This window comes from Vulpes vulpes, chromosome 10, assembly GCF_048418805.1.
Source record: "Vulpes vulpes isolate BD-2025 chromosome 10, VulVul3, whole genome shotgun sequence".
Taxonomy (NCBI): Eukaryota; Metazoa; Chordata; class Mammalia; order Carnivora; family Canidae; genus Vulpes; species Vulpes vulpes.
In genome coordinates, this window is record NC_132789.1 from 82466891 (window position 1) to 82483594 (window position 16704).

The window sequence follows — 16704 nt, forward strand, 5'->3', positions numbered from 1 at the left end:
ACACTGTCCCTTTTAATTAGTTTAAATAAACAAACATGTTAGACACAGTTACACATACAGGAATATTTGTACATGTAACATACAAATAAATTTTCCAAATTTGGCATCCACTAAAAGTATTTCCAGAAGCTGTCTAGAATATTGGCCAAGTAGATTTTCTTTTCCATTCAATTTTTTTAAGCATTTGAAATATGGCTTATTATAAAACTAATTGTTTAAGAACATATGCTAACATTAACCCTTTAGTTTAAATAATGTCTATCTGAATATTTTTGTCTCAAATCTGGTTGAAGCTAAAGTCATTCTCATTTGTTGAGGGTTGGTAAAAAAAAAAAGTCTAGAGGAAAAGACAAAATCTTCAATCCATTGAAAGTATACAGCCATACATATTAAATAATGTTCTGATAGTTGAAAATTATAATTGTTATAAAAGCAATTAAATATCATTATTATGGTGAGCATTTATGACTACTCTGTCAGACAAAATGATTTCTATTCATTATCTTCTCATTTAAAATTCGTATTACACCCATTTTACAGCTGAGGTAGATGAGAAGTAAAGTCAATTAGATAACTATTAGTAGAGCCAGAATTTGTACAGACATGTGGACATGAAAGCCAACACTCTTTTCACTATGATATGGTGTCAACATTAAAAACAGCTGAAAAAAACAAACAAACAAAAAACTTCAGCTGAAAACAAAATGCTACTGCAATTTGAACCACCACTCATACCTAACTCATAAACCCAAGAAAATACCTCCTACCCCACCCACCTCCACCCACTCCCAAAGATAGATTTTTGCAGTTTTCCAAAGCTGTATCAAAAATAAAGGAAACTAAAAGTGACATCAACACAAAATATAAATCTTTTAGCGCCTAAAAAAAAGAAATAAAACAAAAACAAAAAACTTTCCTATAAAATACAGTGGAATAAGTGAAGGATGAGTATTAGTAAAGAAGGTGCAAAAAAATGCACTACTGTGAGCACTCCACCTGGATACCAATAGAGCATCTCAGTTGAAAACAAATCAACCTAAGTGTCTGTTTTAGAAAACATTGCCATGTTCTCTATAGCAGTGTTAGGAAGGAAAAGCAAGCCCAGAAATTAATTAGGAAATGAGTGGTTTTACAGAGTGCTATGAGAGAAAAAGAACTTTCTAATAAACTTTCTCTCTATAGAGTGCAATCTTCCTACGGATTTCCTTCCCTCATTTGCATATCTGTACAGGCCTATTCTTTTTTTTTTTTTTTCCCTCCAAGCCCCTTTGCCCTTTCAATCATGAAGCATATTACTCCACTGTCAGTGCAAAGCAGTTCCTAACAACAGGGAACCCAGCTGGGATAGGAAGAGGGCAGCAGGCTCATGCATTAACATAATAATCCAACTGTGTTCCCATAGGCCCTTAGGGCAGACAGCATATTAGGTAGGCCTCCCGTGCAGATCCTGGTGGAAGCTGCCGGCTCACCTGCCTATCAACCTGTGGCAGCTACAGCCAGCTCAATAGCACCAGCTCCTGCCAAGCAGTGGTGCCCAATTACCTTACTACAAAAGACAGAAATCCATTTTTCTATGTCTGTTTAATGTACTCAATGCATTTCCTTATTTACGATTTGAATCTACGTTTCTGCATCGTTTCCAGAGGATTGACTTATTGCCTTTTAACTTTTGAAAGTCTAGTTGTCTAAAGGCCATATTGCTGCAGTAGGCAGGAAATGAGACTGAAAACCAAATTTCAAATACCAAAGCTCAGGCTGGTAAAGCTAACTGCTTGGTCATCAGTTGTCTAAAGTGTTTTTTCCTCTATACAACAGAGGTGTGGGGAAGATCTGAATGGCTGTCATCACTATTTCCTTAAGGGGACAAAGGTGGGAGGAAAATCCTATACCAATGTTTTCTTGAAACATAGGTTTTTTTATATTTCAATCCATGCATATTCTAAGGTTCCCACAAAGCATAAGACTTTGTGTACACTCATGCACTGACCCCCTTCATAAGGAAAGTGTATGGATCACTACAATCGGCCAAAAGAGTAGAGAATCACAAAAGACATGGCAAAATTATTTCTTAATCTTAAATTATCATTGAAAACTTAAAAAAAAAAGCAGGCCCATTTGTATGCTTTTTACTGTTTGCATATATGAAATGCGTAATTTATTTTAATGCTGCTCAGTTCCTGGAGTCTTTGATTTACTCTAAGTGTGGTTTTCTTTCCAAGCCACAATGCCTATCAAATAAGGAAAAGCCAAGGGGTATATTCCACTAAAAAGATATGTATACATGACAAGATCATCTTTAAAACATCATAAATAGATGTTTGAAAGTATAATTCACTTCACTGAATTAAATACAGTGGTCTTGTTCTTTGATAAAATTTCCCCTTACAAAGGTTGCAAAGAAAAGGCACAATTTGACATGTATGGGGAAAAAGTATTTTTTTAAAGTATTCCAAATAATGCTTTTAAAAAGAGCGTGAGGCTACCAATTTAGCTAGGGAAATACTTCCTAGTGATCAAGCGTTCTTTGAAAAAAATGAGTTTCTAGAAATGTTGTATTTTGGCTTTTTGTTTTTTAATGGCTATTTTAATAAAAAATGAATCCTCCAGTCAAACAAAAGTGCATTTATCTAACAGTTCTATGAATTTTAAATGTTAGGAAACTAACACTATTACTTAAGCCAACCAACCTGATATGCTTTATGTGCACTCTAATAATTAAGTAAAAATTAAATATCAAGGGCCGTATCTGCATATGGCACTGATTTTCACTGTCAAGGTTACCTCTGTTACCTTCGCATTTAACAGTCTGTGCATTACGTTAACAGATGATGGTGACCATTCAGCAACTTGTCAGTTCTTTGGATTACTTCCATATACCAGACAGGGTTATATTCAAGGTAAATGCCCTCATCTTGAACAAATTTGTTTGCTCTTTATCAAACAACCTGGGGAAAATTCAAATAAAAGAGAAAAAAAAAACCCTAAAATTTTCTTTTCTGTGAGTAAATACTGAGCTGTTTAATGGTCTCTAAATAATATACTATAATATATGTTGATGGAAGTGAAAATATAAAATACTAAATCCAATAATAAATATTAATGCTTATATATGTGTTAAACAGCAAAATTATACACATCCCTTTCTTGATCTTTTGGGGATTCCAGAGGCTCTTTATTCTTCATAAATTCTTACACTTTGACAAAATGTAATGTATCTTCCAAGTCATTAAATAAAGAAACTTGATTTTTGATTAAAAAACAATAAACAACAGCCATGTAGTGACAGGATAAATGGTAGTCTAGGCTTCACCATTTTAATTCCTTCAAGGGGTAGGCTTCCACTCGAGGGTAAATAAAAGAAAAGCATTTATATAAAATAGAAATCTAGCTATTCCATTAGTAAGAAGTTGATTTTGACTCAAATAGTAACTTGTACAGCAAGAATAATTTAACCTCTGAGGGATGGCAGAGAAGGAAATAATGGAGTGAACTGCAGTATCATTTCTAGCATGAGCAGTTCAATTTGAGATGCGGTTAAAGTTAAAACAAATAAAAACTAAACACAAATGGAGGAACGTGTTATTTTAAATTTAGGTGGAAATACACAGAGGTAGAAAATGACACAAAATAATGCATAATTATGTGTATGATAAACCAATTTTACAAACTGCTTCCTGCCCTCCCCATAGCAGTTTTTTTAGGCTGTATGTTCCTCTGTTTGAAATATACCATATCTTCATTTTGATTCCACTAGAGCATTCCCTCCAGAGAATTACCTAGAAAGGACCCTCTTCTCCCCATGGAAAACTATTTGATTCTTGAGGACTTTACCTACTCAGTTCAATTTGGTAGTGTAGATATGACTTCAGAGGTGGTTTGCAGCTAGTATATTTTGACATTTCTGCCAAGGATAAGATTAAGTATGAAATATCAAAATTACGTGTTAAAATAGATGCCATTTTACTTTGTTTCTTCCTGAATAGCCCTTCAGCTGTTGAGGCACATACATTTTTCCCCAGGCAAAATCCCCAGGCTAAAATAACTAAGCCTCATATCTTCAGGAAACCCAGCTTCCCAAACATATTCTGAGGTATCTATCAGCTGTCGTTTCATTCCATATTTAATCATGTAAATGTTACTTGAAAAAGGAGAAATACTCCACTTAAAACATTTTTTGTCGGGCAGCCCAGGTGGCTCAGCAGTTTAGCGCCACCTTCAGCCCAGGGTGTGACCCTGGAGACCCGGGATGAGTCCCACGTGGGGCTCCCTGCATGGAGCCTGCTTCTCCCTCTGCCTGAGTCTCTGCCTCTCTCTGTGTGTGTCTCTCATGAATGAATAAATAAAATCTTAAAAAAAAAAAAATTTTGTCAACTGCTCATACTAGATATAATCCATGACAATACTTAATCTTCTATTCCTTCTTTTAAAATGCTGTTCTTTGTTTTAGCAACAGAGTAAGAAGTCACAAGGATTCAAGAACTAATCATTTTTGTACTCAAAATATAACTTTTCCTCCAGAAGTGCCTGGATCCTGGATGAAGGGTAGTGTGCTACCCTTCATTTGCCACTGGAGAAAGGACCCGCCCAACTGCTAAGATCCAATCCTATCACTTTGCAGTCTCAGACTCTCCAGCAACTTTGAGCCAAAGACCACCATTTTAAGCAGTGACAGATGTTCTGAAGGCTATTCCTCCAAAACTCAGGTAAGAACAAATGTTATTTTAGACGTACATAAATTTAGGAAACAAGTAAAAAAGGTACATAAATAAGTAGCTCTTAAGATCTTTCACACCATCATAGATTAAAAAGAAATGTTTAAGACTTTACACTTAACCCCAAAGCTTTTAAAATTAAGAGAAATTAAAATGCATATTGAATCATCACAGTCTAACAAAGTCAACTTGATTTATGCCATAAGCATTTTTATTTAGCACATAATTCTATCACAAAAAGCTTATAGATTATTACCGCAATACCCACTCAAGTATTAAATCATTATACATTAAGTTATTAAAAAGAATTTTTAAAAGAGAGCCTAAGGGCAGCCCGGGTGGCTCAGCGGTTTGGCACCACCTTCAGCCCTGGGCGTGATACTGAAGACCCAGGATCGAGTCCCACATAGGGCTCCCTGCGTGGAGCCTGCTTCTCCCTCTGCCTGTGTCTTTGCCTCTCTCTCTCTCTCTCATGAATAAATGAATAAAATCTTAAAAAAAATTTTTTTTTTAAAAAAAGAGCTTAATTGCCTATTCTTACAACTTAACTCTTATTTCAGATTAGAACCCATCCTGTAAAGCTACAGACAGAATGCCGAAATAGAATTAAGAACTGAAAGGTGAAAAATAGAGAAACAAAACATGACAGGGTAGAGGAGGAGGTAATATGAAAAGAAACCTATGAATAAGGAAGATAGATGAAATAAATAAAGCAGGAACTAGAAAACTAACACTCTTCACCTCCTTAAATTTGATAATGCTTATTTTTTTAAAGCATAATTAACCACTTCTCCATACACAAGGTGGTGGGAGAGGTGCCCCAAGAGATGATACTTACAGTAATGGTTCATAAGGTAAATGAGAGGAGAGGGAGAAAGGTGGGGGGAGAGCATCAATAGCCAATGAGGCAACTCAAGGTGAATATATTAACAGGTTAGTCACCAGCAACACTGGCAACTTCAGAAAGATTAAAAAATAATAATAATAGGAGTCTTCTCCTTTGTAAATCCCTCTGCTAAATGTATGTATAGACACAAACATGTATATCTTGGGTGTTAGGGGGAAAGCGGAGGAAGCAAGAAACTCCTTGAAAGCAGAAATAAGAACTGCCCCCTGAACCATGACAGAATGGAATGGAATGTTCCTTCTACCACTGGACCCTAGTCCTGGAACTATGACTCTCATTCCTTCAGATCAAACCCTGCTATATAACCAACTCCAAGGAAGTGACAATAACATTGTGATACTGGGAAGTGTTCTGTTCCTCTGAATAACTTGTCTAAAGTAAGCCATAGCTTAGAAATATTTATGGTACAGTGGTCATAACTGACTCAACCCGCACTCAAAATAGGAAAACAGATAACCACTCTTGGGTGATAGTAAACAGTATTGTTGACAATGGGGCAGCCAGTAAAAGAAACATAGGTGTAAAGTACAAAAATCACTGATCACCCTTTGTCACTGAAGTAACACAAATTCAGCTCTTAAAAAAAAAAAATACAGTTGCCGCTCCAGTTCTCTGTATAAGAAGCCAATTTTATTCTTGCTTCATTACTTAAATCTAGAAGCAAAGAGATAAATCAATTAATCCTTACAAACTGCTCCTAGGAGCTTCATTTTCCTCAAGGAGTTAAAAGAAGCCTTGACCACTACACAAAGAATATGAAATCTCTGTACTATATTGCTAACACATATCTCCAATTAGGTTTAAAGACATTTTTACAGCTTTTATGCCAAGCTTATATTACTAGATGTTAAAGAATGTGTTGTAGCACTTAAAAGCGCTAAAGCTGGCTCTTGATAACAATGGTTTATGATTATATCTCAAGGAAAGCAGGAATAAGGCTTTTACACAATTTTGTTGTTACATGATGATGTTAAACAGAAACAAAAACAAGTGGCAAGGCCACCCAAAATCTTTTGTTCTCTTTTTTGATACTCTCATCTAGAGGCTAACATATCAAAAGTTATAATTAGATTTTTACCTATCCCTTGGAATAAATTCAGCTAAAAGCTTTTCGAGGCTTTAGGATTAAAAAACTCAAAACAGCAAATGTATTCACATTTTCTAAATCTATCTCTGTCTAAATAATGTAAAATTGTATGTATAAAGCAAACAGGTAAAGGATAGCAAGAATTTTTAATTAGTATTTCATTATAATACTAGTGTGAGAAGAAAGAGGTCAACTATTAATAAGGTACAGATTTCCCACCACTGGGATTTATTCTGAATTCATTTTAAGACCAGGAAGCTGTGATCTAAAAATCTCTACTCTAAAGCCGTTAAAAGTTGAAGTAAATGTACTTTTAAAGTAAGGACTGGGGTTTTTAAGAACAGCTCTTCATACATTAAGCCATGTAGTTCCTGACTATTAATTTGTAATTTTGACTTAGAATCCTAATGCACACTTTTTTAATGATAAATGATTATACAATGGATAGCACATCTATTTTGGATAATAACAGTGCTTAGAGATTTTAATCAAGCACATGGGTTCCTTTTCATTTCTCTTGTTATGTACACATCTCAAAATCACACAAAAGAAAACATAACAAAAAAGAAATATATTCACTAAAATTTAAGGTTATTCCAACAAAAGGGTTAATTAGAGAAACAAATTTTCTCAGACTGCTAATAATGGGAATGACACATATTATGTGCCCATAAGTAATTCTCAGGTATCTTTGATCTTCAGCCCCACGCGGTTTCTGTTGCCTACCGTAGCCTGGCCTCTGGGACTCTCTCAGAACCAGACATCTGGCTACTTTGTTGTTTTAGACTAATCTCCTCCCAGGAGAGCTCAAGAAATGACACCAGGCAAGGAGGGTCCTGGCAAGGGAAAAAACATTACGGTATTAGCAGATTTTTTTTCGAGTGGACGAGAGTATCAAAATTGTCTTCAAATTTCTACAGGGGTCTTAGAAGCTCTTCTGTTATGTGGTTTTACTATGGTGTAATTTTAATAGGATATAAAAATTTTATCTCTTACAAGGCCCATCAACTATATTTAAGAATTCACTGAAAGTGAATCATAGAATCAAACAATGTGTAGGAGAAAGTTGTGGGGAAAAATACAAAATAGATTAATTCTTCACCCATCTGTTAGGGTTGGGTGATGACTGATAAAACAAAGATTTTAATTGTCAGATGAAGGGTTACACCGAAATTGTGGGATAATGTCTAAGATTTGCAAATACAAATACAAATTAAGCCAACTCCCTATCATATTTCTTCTTTTAATTGGGAGTTTTGGGAAGAATCTTAACTATCTACCAGAAAGGTTTTACTGACGTGTACTTCTGTAAAGTGCTTCAGAGGGAGAAACCAAGAGGGAGCAAGAAGTTTAAAAAAAAAAAAAAAAAGTTAAGTCAAGGATGAATGTTATTATTTTTTTTGACAAATGTTAATTTTGAAGCAACACAAATCATCAATAGTTTCCCCCAAAACAACAAATAGTCATCATCAACAACTCTAACTCCTTATTAGGTATTATTGTTCAATTCTAAAAATCTATACATTCTGAGAAAAAACATTAATTTACCATTTGTTACATAAATAGAATATAAGCCAAATGGGACAACTGCTTAATCTGTGAACTTTAATGTTTTATCCTAAAATTGCATTTTATCTATTTATAATATATTCAGATAATACATGAAATCAAATGGTACACAATATGACATTTATATTCTTATACAGAATGACCAGAAACTCACCAGATTAGCTAAAACACCTAATGCATTCATCTCATAGGTCATAACTGTTAAAATAAAGTCCTTGTTTTGTATTTAAATTGCCTTTATAATACTAAAAACACCAAACTATATAGTGACTTCTACATCAGGCTGCATTTCATAAATTAATTATTTCAATACCCTATCATAACACCATCTACTCTGTTAACGTCCATTATAATTACAGATGAAATTTTTCAGAAGATGAATGTAAAAAAGACAATCTTAAGCAATAATAATTCATTTAAAATTAAATAATTCCCCAAGTAAAGCAAAAGACTTATATTAGTATGGAATAAGTAAGTCACAAAAAGATAAATACTGTGTGATTCCACTTAAATGAGGTTTCTAGAGTAGTTACATTCATGGATACAGAAAATGAGAGAGTTGGTTGCCACAGGCTAGGGAGAGGGAAGAATGGAGAGTTATTATTTAATGAGTATGGATTTTTATTTTGGGAAGATGAAAAAGTTCTGGAGATGGACAGTGGGGATGATTACACAACAATGTAAGTTTAAATGTATTTAATGCCAATAAATTATATCCTTAAAAATGATTAAAATGGTTAATTTTATGTTAGGTATATTCACCACAATTTTAAAAATTACATTAGATACAAAATAATATGAAAACTCAAAGATAATGAAAAATCAGAGCTCTTTTATTTTAAATATCTGTCCTTGACCAAAGATGCATAAATTTTATGAGAAGCATTGCCAGTCACACCTTAATGTATATATTCTTTTTTTTATATATTTTTTTTTAATTTTTATTTATTTATGATAGTTACAGAGAGAGAGAGAGAGAGAGAGAGAGAGGCAGAGACATAGGCAGAGGGAGAAGCAGGCTCCATGCACCGGGAGCCTGATGTGGGATTCGATCCCGGGTCTCCAGGATCGCGCCCTGGGCCAAAGGCAAGCGCCAAACCACTGCGCCACCCAGGGATCCCCAATGTATATGTTCTTATCGTCATTCAAGAAACAACAACAGAAAAAAGCACAAAATCAGTCTTGGAACACATTAGCAAAAAGGATTCCGGAAAATTCCCCTAAATGTCCAGAGTTTTGTACTTAGCATTAAGAAATTTGCTAGATAACAAAACTATTACTCAATGTTAATCTACATTTCCAAAGAATCAATAGAGGTAGAAAATTCAAGACAATCAATGAGGTATTTTTTTATAATACTGCACACTACTAAGTTATAATGGACCAGGTCTTCAAGTGGCTTCTAAATATCTTATTATTTTGAATTATATTCAGTTTAGTTCCAGTATTAAGTATACTTAATTATATCCTGTTATTTGAAAATTATACCCATATAATTTTACATTAATTGTAATCAAGTTTAGTTGCATACAAAAAACTACTCTGAATAACAATGCTTATTCAGGAGAGGTATGCTTTTCTCTTTCATGTAAAAGAAGTCTGGAGGTAGGCAAAGCAGGGTTTGGCATCCCCACAGTTCAAAGGACCCAGAATCCTATTCTTGCTGCTCCACTATGATTAGCAGGCTTTCTCAATCTAAAACTGCTCTTCAAGCTCTAGCCATCAAATCAACATTCCAGGAAGCAGAGGGAGGAAGGAAAATGAAGGCTGCACAACCCACTTTTAAGAAGACATCTTGAATGTGATATGCAATACTTCCATTTATATTTCACTGCCCAGAATTTAGTTATATGGCTTTCAGAACACCAGAAATTCTAGTAAATACAGTTTTTAGCTGGATGACAGTGTGCCCAGCTGAATGATGGGATTCTATTGAAAAGATGAAGGGATAAAAGATATTAGAAAATGATCAGAGATGTCTGATACATATATTAACCAGAATATCCAATTAAATACAACTACTATTGTTGGTAAATAAATGGGTTTCTCTAAAGGGTAAAATATTACTATGATTGGTATTAATTAGTATAATTTTATAGAAAAGCATAGGAGTTGTTAAAAAAATCACCATGATGAAAGTAAGAAATTTAAAATTGGGTCAATTGGGGCACCTGGCTGGCTCAGTAGGTAGAACATGTGACTCTTAATTTGGGGTCATGAGTTTGAGTCCCACATTGGGGGTGGAGTCTATTTTAAAATAAATAGGCAAAATAAAACTAGGTCAATTTGAGAAAATAATATCCAATTCAACAGACGGAATCATTTCCTTTCCTTGCAACACAGTGAATTTCCTTAAATACGAATTGAGTGCTTACTAAATAAATGAATGGGGCAGATTCTCCCAATGAGCTAATATTCTGTGTTGGCTTAGACTGAGTCAATGCAGAAACAGAATATAACTTAGGTATGGACAATGATTACAGAATATTCTGTGTTGACTTAGATTGAGTCAATGCAGAAATAGAATATAACTTAGGTATGGACAATGAAAGTCAATGATTTTCCATCATCCCACCTCTATCCTTTGCCACTACAGGGGAGTGGGGGAGATGTCAGTAAAGAAGCAAAAGAGTGAAAATTAGGACAACTAAACCAATTTCCTATTAGACCCTAACACCCAGACCAAATGTAGAATTATTTCTACAGAATCATACAAGAAGGAGTTTAAATAGATGATATGATTTGACGGTGACTGGAGATTCATTTTAGAGTTACAGTTATAGCTCAAGTTCCTCTCAGTTGGCCATCTATCTCCTTGACTTCTGCAATATCCAAATAAAGATGCAGTGATTCATTTTTAAGAATGCTTGGGAAGCAAGACTTTAAAAAGTAGGTAGCTGTCTAGGAGGAAGGCCTGAGGATACATGACAGCAGCAGGCTTTAGGATGGGTCTTGTGATCACAGCAAAACAGTCACTCATTAGTCATACGAGTTCCAAAGGAAGCTTCCTAACATCTTGCTGCTGAGGGAGATGCCTCATGGAGTCCCATGGACCCTACAAATACCGGTTATACACAGAGCCAGTGTGGAAGGTAATCCCCCTGTCCTAGAAGACCTTTAGAGACTCTTATTGTCAGAGCAGATAGATCAACACTGATAGCTTCTAGAAGAAGGGATAGTGCCATAGAAGCACATGCCTTTGTCATTATAAGGCCAGGTTCACGATTTGGAAACCTGAGATGTCTCACTCTAGACTGAAATAGAGTTACGCTCCAAGGAAGAGACCACACAATGATGAGATGATGCTGAGGACAGTGACAATAACAAAAGCCCCAGAGGACCATGCAGAGACCTACTAATGAGTCCAGCTTGGTTAAGACTGGTCAGTAGAGGAACTAAAATGCATGAGAAGAAAAGAGGGAGAGACAATGATGAAAAGATAAACAGCAACAGGACAGGAATGAGAAAGGGAAAAGTTCAGAAGATAAAGACAGATTTTAAAAAAACAAAAATAAAAATGAAGCTTTAAAAAAATCAAGTAGACTATCATAGTATGCTCTCCTCTCTCTTCCTACCCTTTTGAGGCAAAAGAAATAAGTGAAGCAATTTTAAAACCAGGGAAAGAAGGAAAGAAAATACTAAATGTTTTCTCAGGTATCATGATAAAACTATGGTTTTCTAAACCAAGGTGGAAAATATTACATTTAACTTCTCTAACCCCAACAGTAGTAACATAACATTCAATAGAACAATCCAATACAATCCAATATAATCTCAATTAATTGTATCAAATAGACTTTCTTTTTTTTTCAAATAGACTTTCTAATCAACATGTTTTAAAAGTCAATCATCCAATAGCATTATCTAATAGCAGTAACATAATAACAAAATAACTATAATGTTTTTTAATTTGCAAAGAATGCTCACATATGTTAATCATTTAACCAGTTAACACTACACGATGTGCATCTATTGCTAGGAAATATTTTATATAACTTAATCAACAGTATAGATTTAGGGAAGAAAGTGGGCATATATTAATATGACTTCTAACATTGAAGTTAATTTTTTATCTTTATTTAAATAACATTTAAAGAAAAAACACCTACATGGTATCTTACAGTTTTAGATACTAGCTAGAAAGGGCAATATTTGTGGTTGTATTCTCGGTGGGATTGGCTTCCTGGTGGTAGAATTTGGATCTATGGTACCAAAACAAATTCAAAAGCCCTCTTGTATTTGAGGTATGAAAGGAAATCTCAGACTTGGTTACACTTTCTCATCTGGTAGGGAATGGAAATTGCTGAGATGAATTTGAAAACTCTATGACGAGGGTAGTGGTGATCTTTAAACTCTACAATGCTATGATGTATATAGGTTTGGCCTACTTGTGCCACAGACCCACCCACACCATTAGTGTGGTCGTGTTCGGGTGCCTGGTTTTTTCCATTCAGATTTTATGTCTATGGGGCACAGGAAAGTGATCATTCTCCCACCAACTTACTATAAGGAAGCAACATGTGCAGTGAAACGGTCAGTCATAAAGCAATTGCATCCTCAGCCAGCCTGCACTCTTGCTCCCAGAGGCAGGTAAATATGAGCCAGACCACCAGGACAGGATTGGTGAATAACACCCCTTCCATCAGGCCCATTCTCGTGGATCTTCCAACTAGTTTATCTTAACCCCACTTGGAAAGCCTTTGAAAAAATTCCCTAACCGCTGAGAGACAAGCTGAAAGCCTATCTCTTCAAGAACCATCTAGGGTAGCCCAGGTGGCTCAGCGGTTTAACGCCACCTTCAGCCCAGGGCCTGATCCTGGAGACCCAGGATCGAGTCCCACGTCAGGCTCCTTGCATGGAACCTGCTTCTCCCTCTGTCTGTGTCTCTGCCTCTCTCTCTCTCTCTCTCTCTCTCTCTGTGTGTGTGTGTGTGTCATGAATAAATTAAAAAATAAAAATCTTAAAAAAAAAAAAAGACAAGAACCATCTTTCTAACCAGAATCTGTGGGCCTGGCTCAAGCTCTAGGGACCTCTCCAACCTTCTCCTTACCTACCACACCCAACTGCTCATTCAAATCCACCTGTTGTTTATGCTTCTGCCAATTTCCCCCATTTCATGACCAACCACTATGAAAGCACACTACCATTGGATTTTCTTTATACTCTACCTCCCTGTTCCCCCAAAATATCAGCTCGGTGCTCTGTAAATTGCAAGTGTTCAATAATTTGTCTTAAGTTAATAGTACATTGTCCTTTATCTCTCAGAACAATTTCAAACCATCATCTTTAATGAAGAGCCAACACAAGATCTTCCCTTGAAGGTGATTTCTTTTTTTGTGATTTCTGGAATTCTGTTGTTTTTGCTTGGGATATAATATAAAGGGATGAAAGCATCCTGGAGAAGGAATACATACTTTACACCTGTGTGACTTTAGTCAAGTCACCTCACCTCTAAATCCTAATTTGACCAACTATGAAAATCAGGGCAATATAATACTAGTCTTATATATAATTATCAGGAAGTTCAAAAGAGAAAATACAGGTAAAAGCATTTTACAAAATATGCAAAGTAATTTAAAATCTATTTATCACTATAGAAGATGACTTAAAAAAGTATTCTTACACATATTTTAATTCTCAATCTCCTGAAACTTCCATAGGAAAAAAATCACTGTTTTAAAGAAAATAATGTTTTGGGCAGCCTAGGTGGTGCAGCAGTTTAGCACCGCCTGTAGCCCAGGGTGTGATCCTGGATATCCGGGATCGAGTCCTACATCAGGCTCCCTGCATGGAGCCGGCTTCTCCCTCTACCTGTGCCTCTGCCTCTCTCTCTCTATGTCTCTCATGAATAAATAAGTAAAATTTTAAAAAAATGTTTTACCTCATCATTTGTGCCAAAAATATTTATCAAGTATCCACTAATGTCTTCTAATGTCAAAATCATTTCTCCCTACATGAGATATTTCACTAAATAGTTTAAGACTATCTGAAATTAAAAAGGCAAGAAAACAGACTCAAGGTCCCTAAAATGTCTGTGTATATTTTTCATCACTTAGCAGGTTTGAAGATACAAGATCAACCTTACAGAAATCTTTTATTTCCTTCCAGGCCTGATCAACCATCTGAAAATCTTCTATTTCCTTCCAAGCATTAGAAGTGTTCTATTTCCTTCCAAGCATTAGAAGCCTGCCATTTTGGAGGTTGCCACCATATAAGTGGCTGTTGCTGCTGATGTTTACACAAAGCAGAAAAAGTGTGAATAACTGAGCGAAGTAAAAATATTGCAAGAGACAGTCAGTTAAGCATCTGCCTTCAGCCCAGGTCATGATCTCTGGGTCCTGAGATGGAGCCCCCGCATCGGGCCTCCTGCTCAGAGGGGAGTTTGTTTCTCCCTCTCCCTCTGCCCCTTCCCTTGTTCATGTTCACTCTTTCTCTCTCTCAAATAAATAAATAAAATCTTAAAAAAATATATGGCAAGAGACAGCCAATCATGTCTCTTGATTTTTCTATAAAAGTTTATGATATTTCCACAAGTTTATTTAATATAGGTCAAAGTATAGCTAGATATGAATAACTGCCTTAATAAGACTTATTTAAATCAAGATCTGGATAGAGCTAGATTTAAACAAATTCTTTCCAAAATATTCATCAATTCAAATATATTTACTGTTCCCCTGACATCTGCCAAATACTGCACTAGATACTATACAACTTTAAATGAGAAATACACATTCCTTGCCATCAGATGGAATCTTCACTGAGATACACAGGCCTTTGCTGTGCTACATGTGCCTTGATGGGGTAAATCCCATGGTGCCCTGGCAGAGAGATGGGAAAGCTTCCTGAAGGGAGACCTGCAGTCAGGTAGAAAAACCAGTACCTACACAACTTCGTAGGGATCATTTTTTAATACAACTACTGGCTTTTTTGGTCCAGTTATAAGTCAATCTTTATTTTTCTCACCTATATGGAGTACTGAGCCACGTATACATGGAGAGGTTTTAGCGCCACCTATCCTAGCTCCAATGTTAACTGAGGGACAGGCCAAAAAGGGAAGGATAGGAACCCAGGCACTGGAGCAGAGGACCTGCTTTACAATCAATCACAGCTCCTTTTTCTGTGCTATGTGATGCTGGACAAGTTCCTTACCTCTTTGTGGCAGTTTTCTCATCTATAAAATGGGGATAATAATAGTACCTAACTCAAAAGGTTGTTAAAAGGATTGAAAGAGTTAATACAGGCAGAGCACATAGAACAAGGACTGGCACAGCATGTGCTATAAAAGCACTGGCTAAAACTGTGGAAGGAGCTTCGGTGTCCATCAAAAGATGAATGGATAAAGAAGATGTGGTCTATGTATACAATGGAATATTCCTCAGCCATTAGAAACGACAAATACCCACCATTTGCTTCGACGTGGATGGAACTGAAGGGTATTATGCTGAGTGAAATAAGTCAATCAGAGGACAAACATTATATGGTCTCATTCATTTGGGGAATATAAAAAATAGTGAAAGGGAATAAAGGGGAAAGGAGAAAAAAAATAAGTGGGAAATATCAGAAAGGGAGACAGAACATGAAAGACTCCTAACTCTGGGAAAGGAACTAGGGGGTGGTGGAAGGGGAGGTGGGCGGAGGGGGGTGGGGGTGACTGGGTGACGGGTACTGAGGTGGGCACTGACGGGATGAGCACTGGGTGTTATTCTATATGTTGGCAAATTGAACACCAATAAAAAATAAATTTATAAAAAAAAAAAAAAAAGCACTGGCTAGGGGATCCCTGAGTGGCTCAGCGGTTTGGCTCCTGCCTTTGGCCCAGGGCGTGATCCTGGAGTCCCGGGATCAAGTCCCGCATCAGGCTCCCTGCATGGAGCCTGCTTCTCCCTCTCCCTCTCCCTCTCCCTCTCCCTCTCCCTCTCCCTCTCCCTCTCCCTCTCTCTCTCTCTTTCTCTCGAGACCCCTCTGCCTGTGTCTCTGTCTCTCTGTGTCTCTCATTAATAAATAAATAAAATCTTAAAAATTTTTTTAAAAAAGCATTGGCTATTATTATTTTGATGACAAGAGCTTACTGTCATTGCAGATGTCTCTTCCTGTATGGGTTAGTGGCTAGCTAAACCCACTTAGGGCACAGGAACTGCCCACAAAAGTAAGTTAACAGTGCCTTCTGGATTGTTGCAGTTCTTGGTCACTCCACCATCCTGCTGGGTCCTTTTCATCCCCCCAGGTCAGAAATTAGGGAAGTGCTGGGGAAAATGCTAGCATTCCTTCATACCGCTAAAGGACTTTGTCAAAATCTGAGGTTAGGCTCCTTCCAACCAGGGAAAGGCTCTTTTATTTAGCAAACAAGCTTCTAACTCAACTTCTTTCCTCTTTCTCTACTGATAGTCAACTTATAATGAATTAGGCCTGAAGCCCTAAAACTTTATCAA

The 16704-nt window shown here is 36.3% G+C and overlaps 1 protein-coding gene across 4 annotated transcripts in view; it reads right to left on the reverse strand.

The window, feature by feature from the left end:
• Positions 1–16704, reverse strand: part of SLC10A7 (solute carrier family 10 member 7) — a 241172-nt gene that overhangs the window by 193253 nt on the left and 31215 nt on the right. Inside the window, exon 5 of one of the 4 annotated variants that reach the window (XM_026018167.2) lies at positions 4902–7542. The exons of the other annotated variants lie outside the window; for them this stretch is intronic. Coding sequence (XP_025873952.1) covers positions 7429–7542 — 114 coding nt within the window. The 3' untranslated portion in view covers positions 4902–7428. Of the gene's footprint in view, positions 1–4901; positions 7543–16704 lie in introns of those variants that run through there. 4 annotated transcript variants of the gene reach the window in all.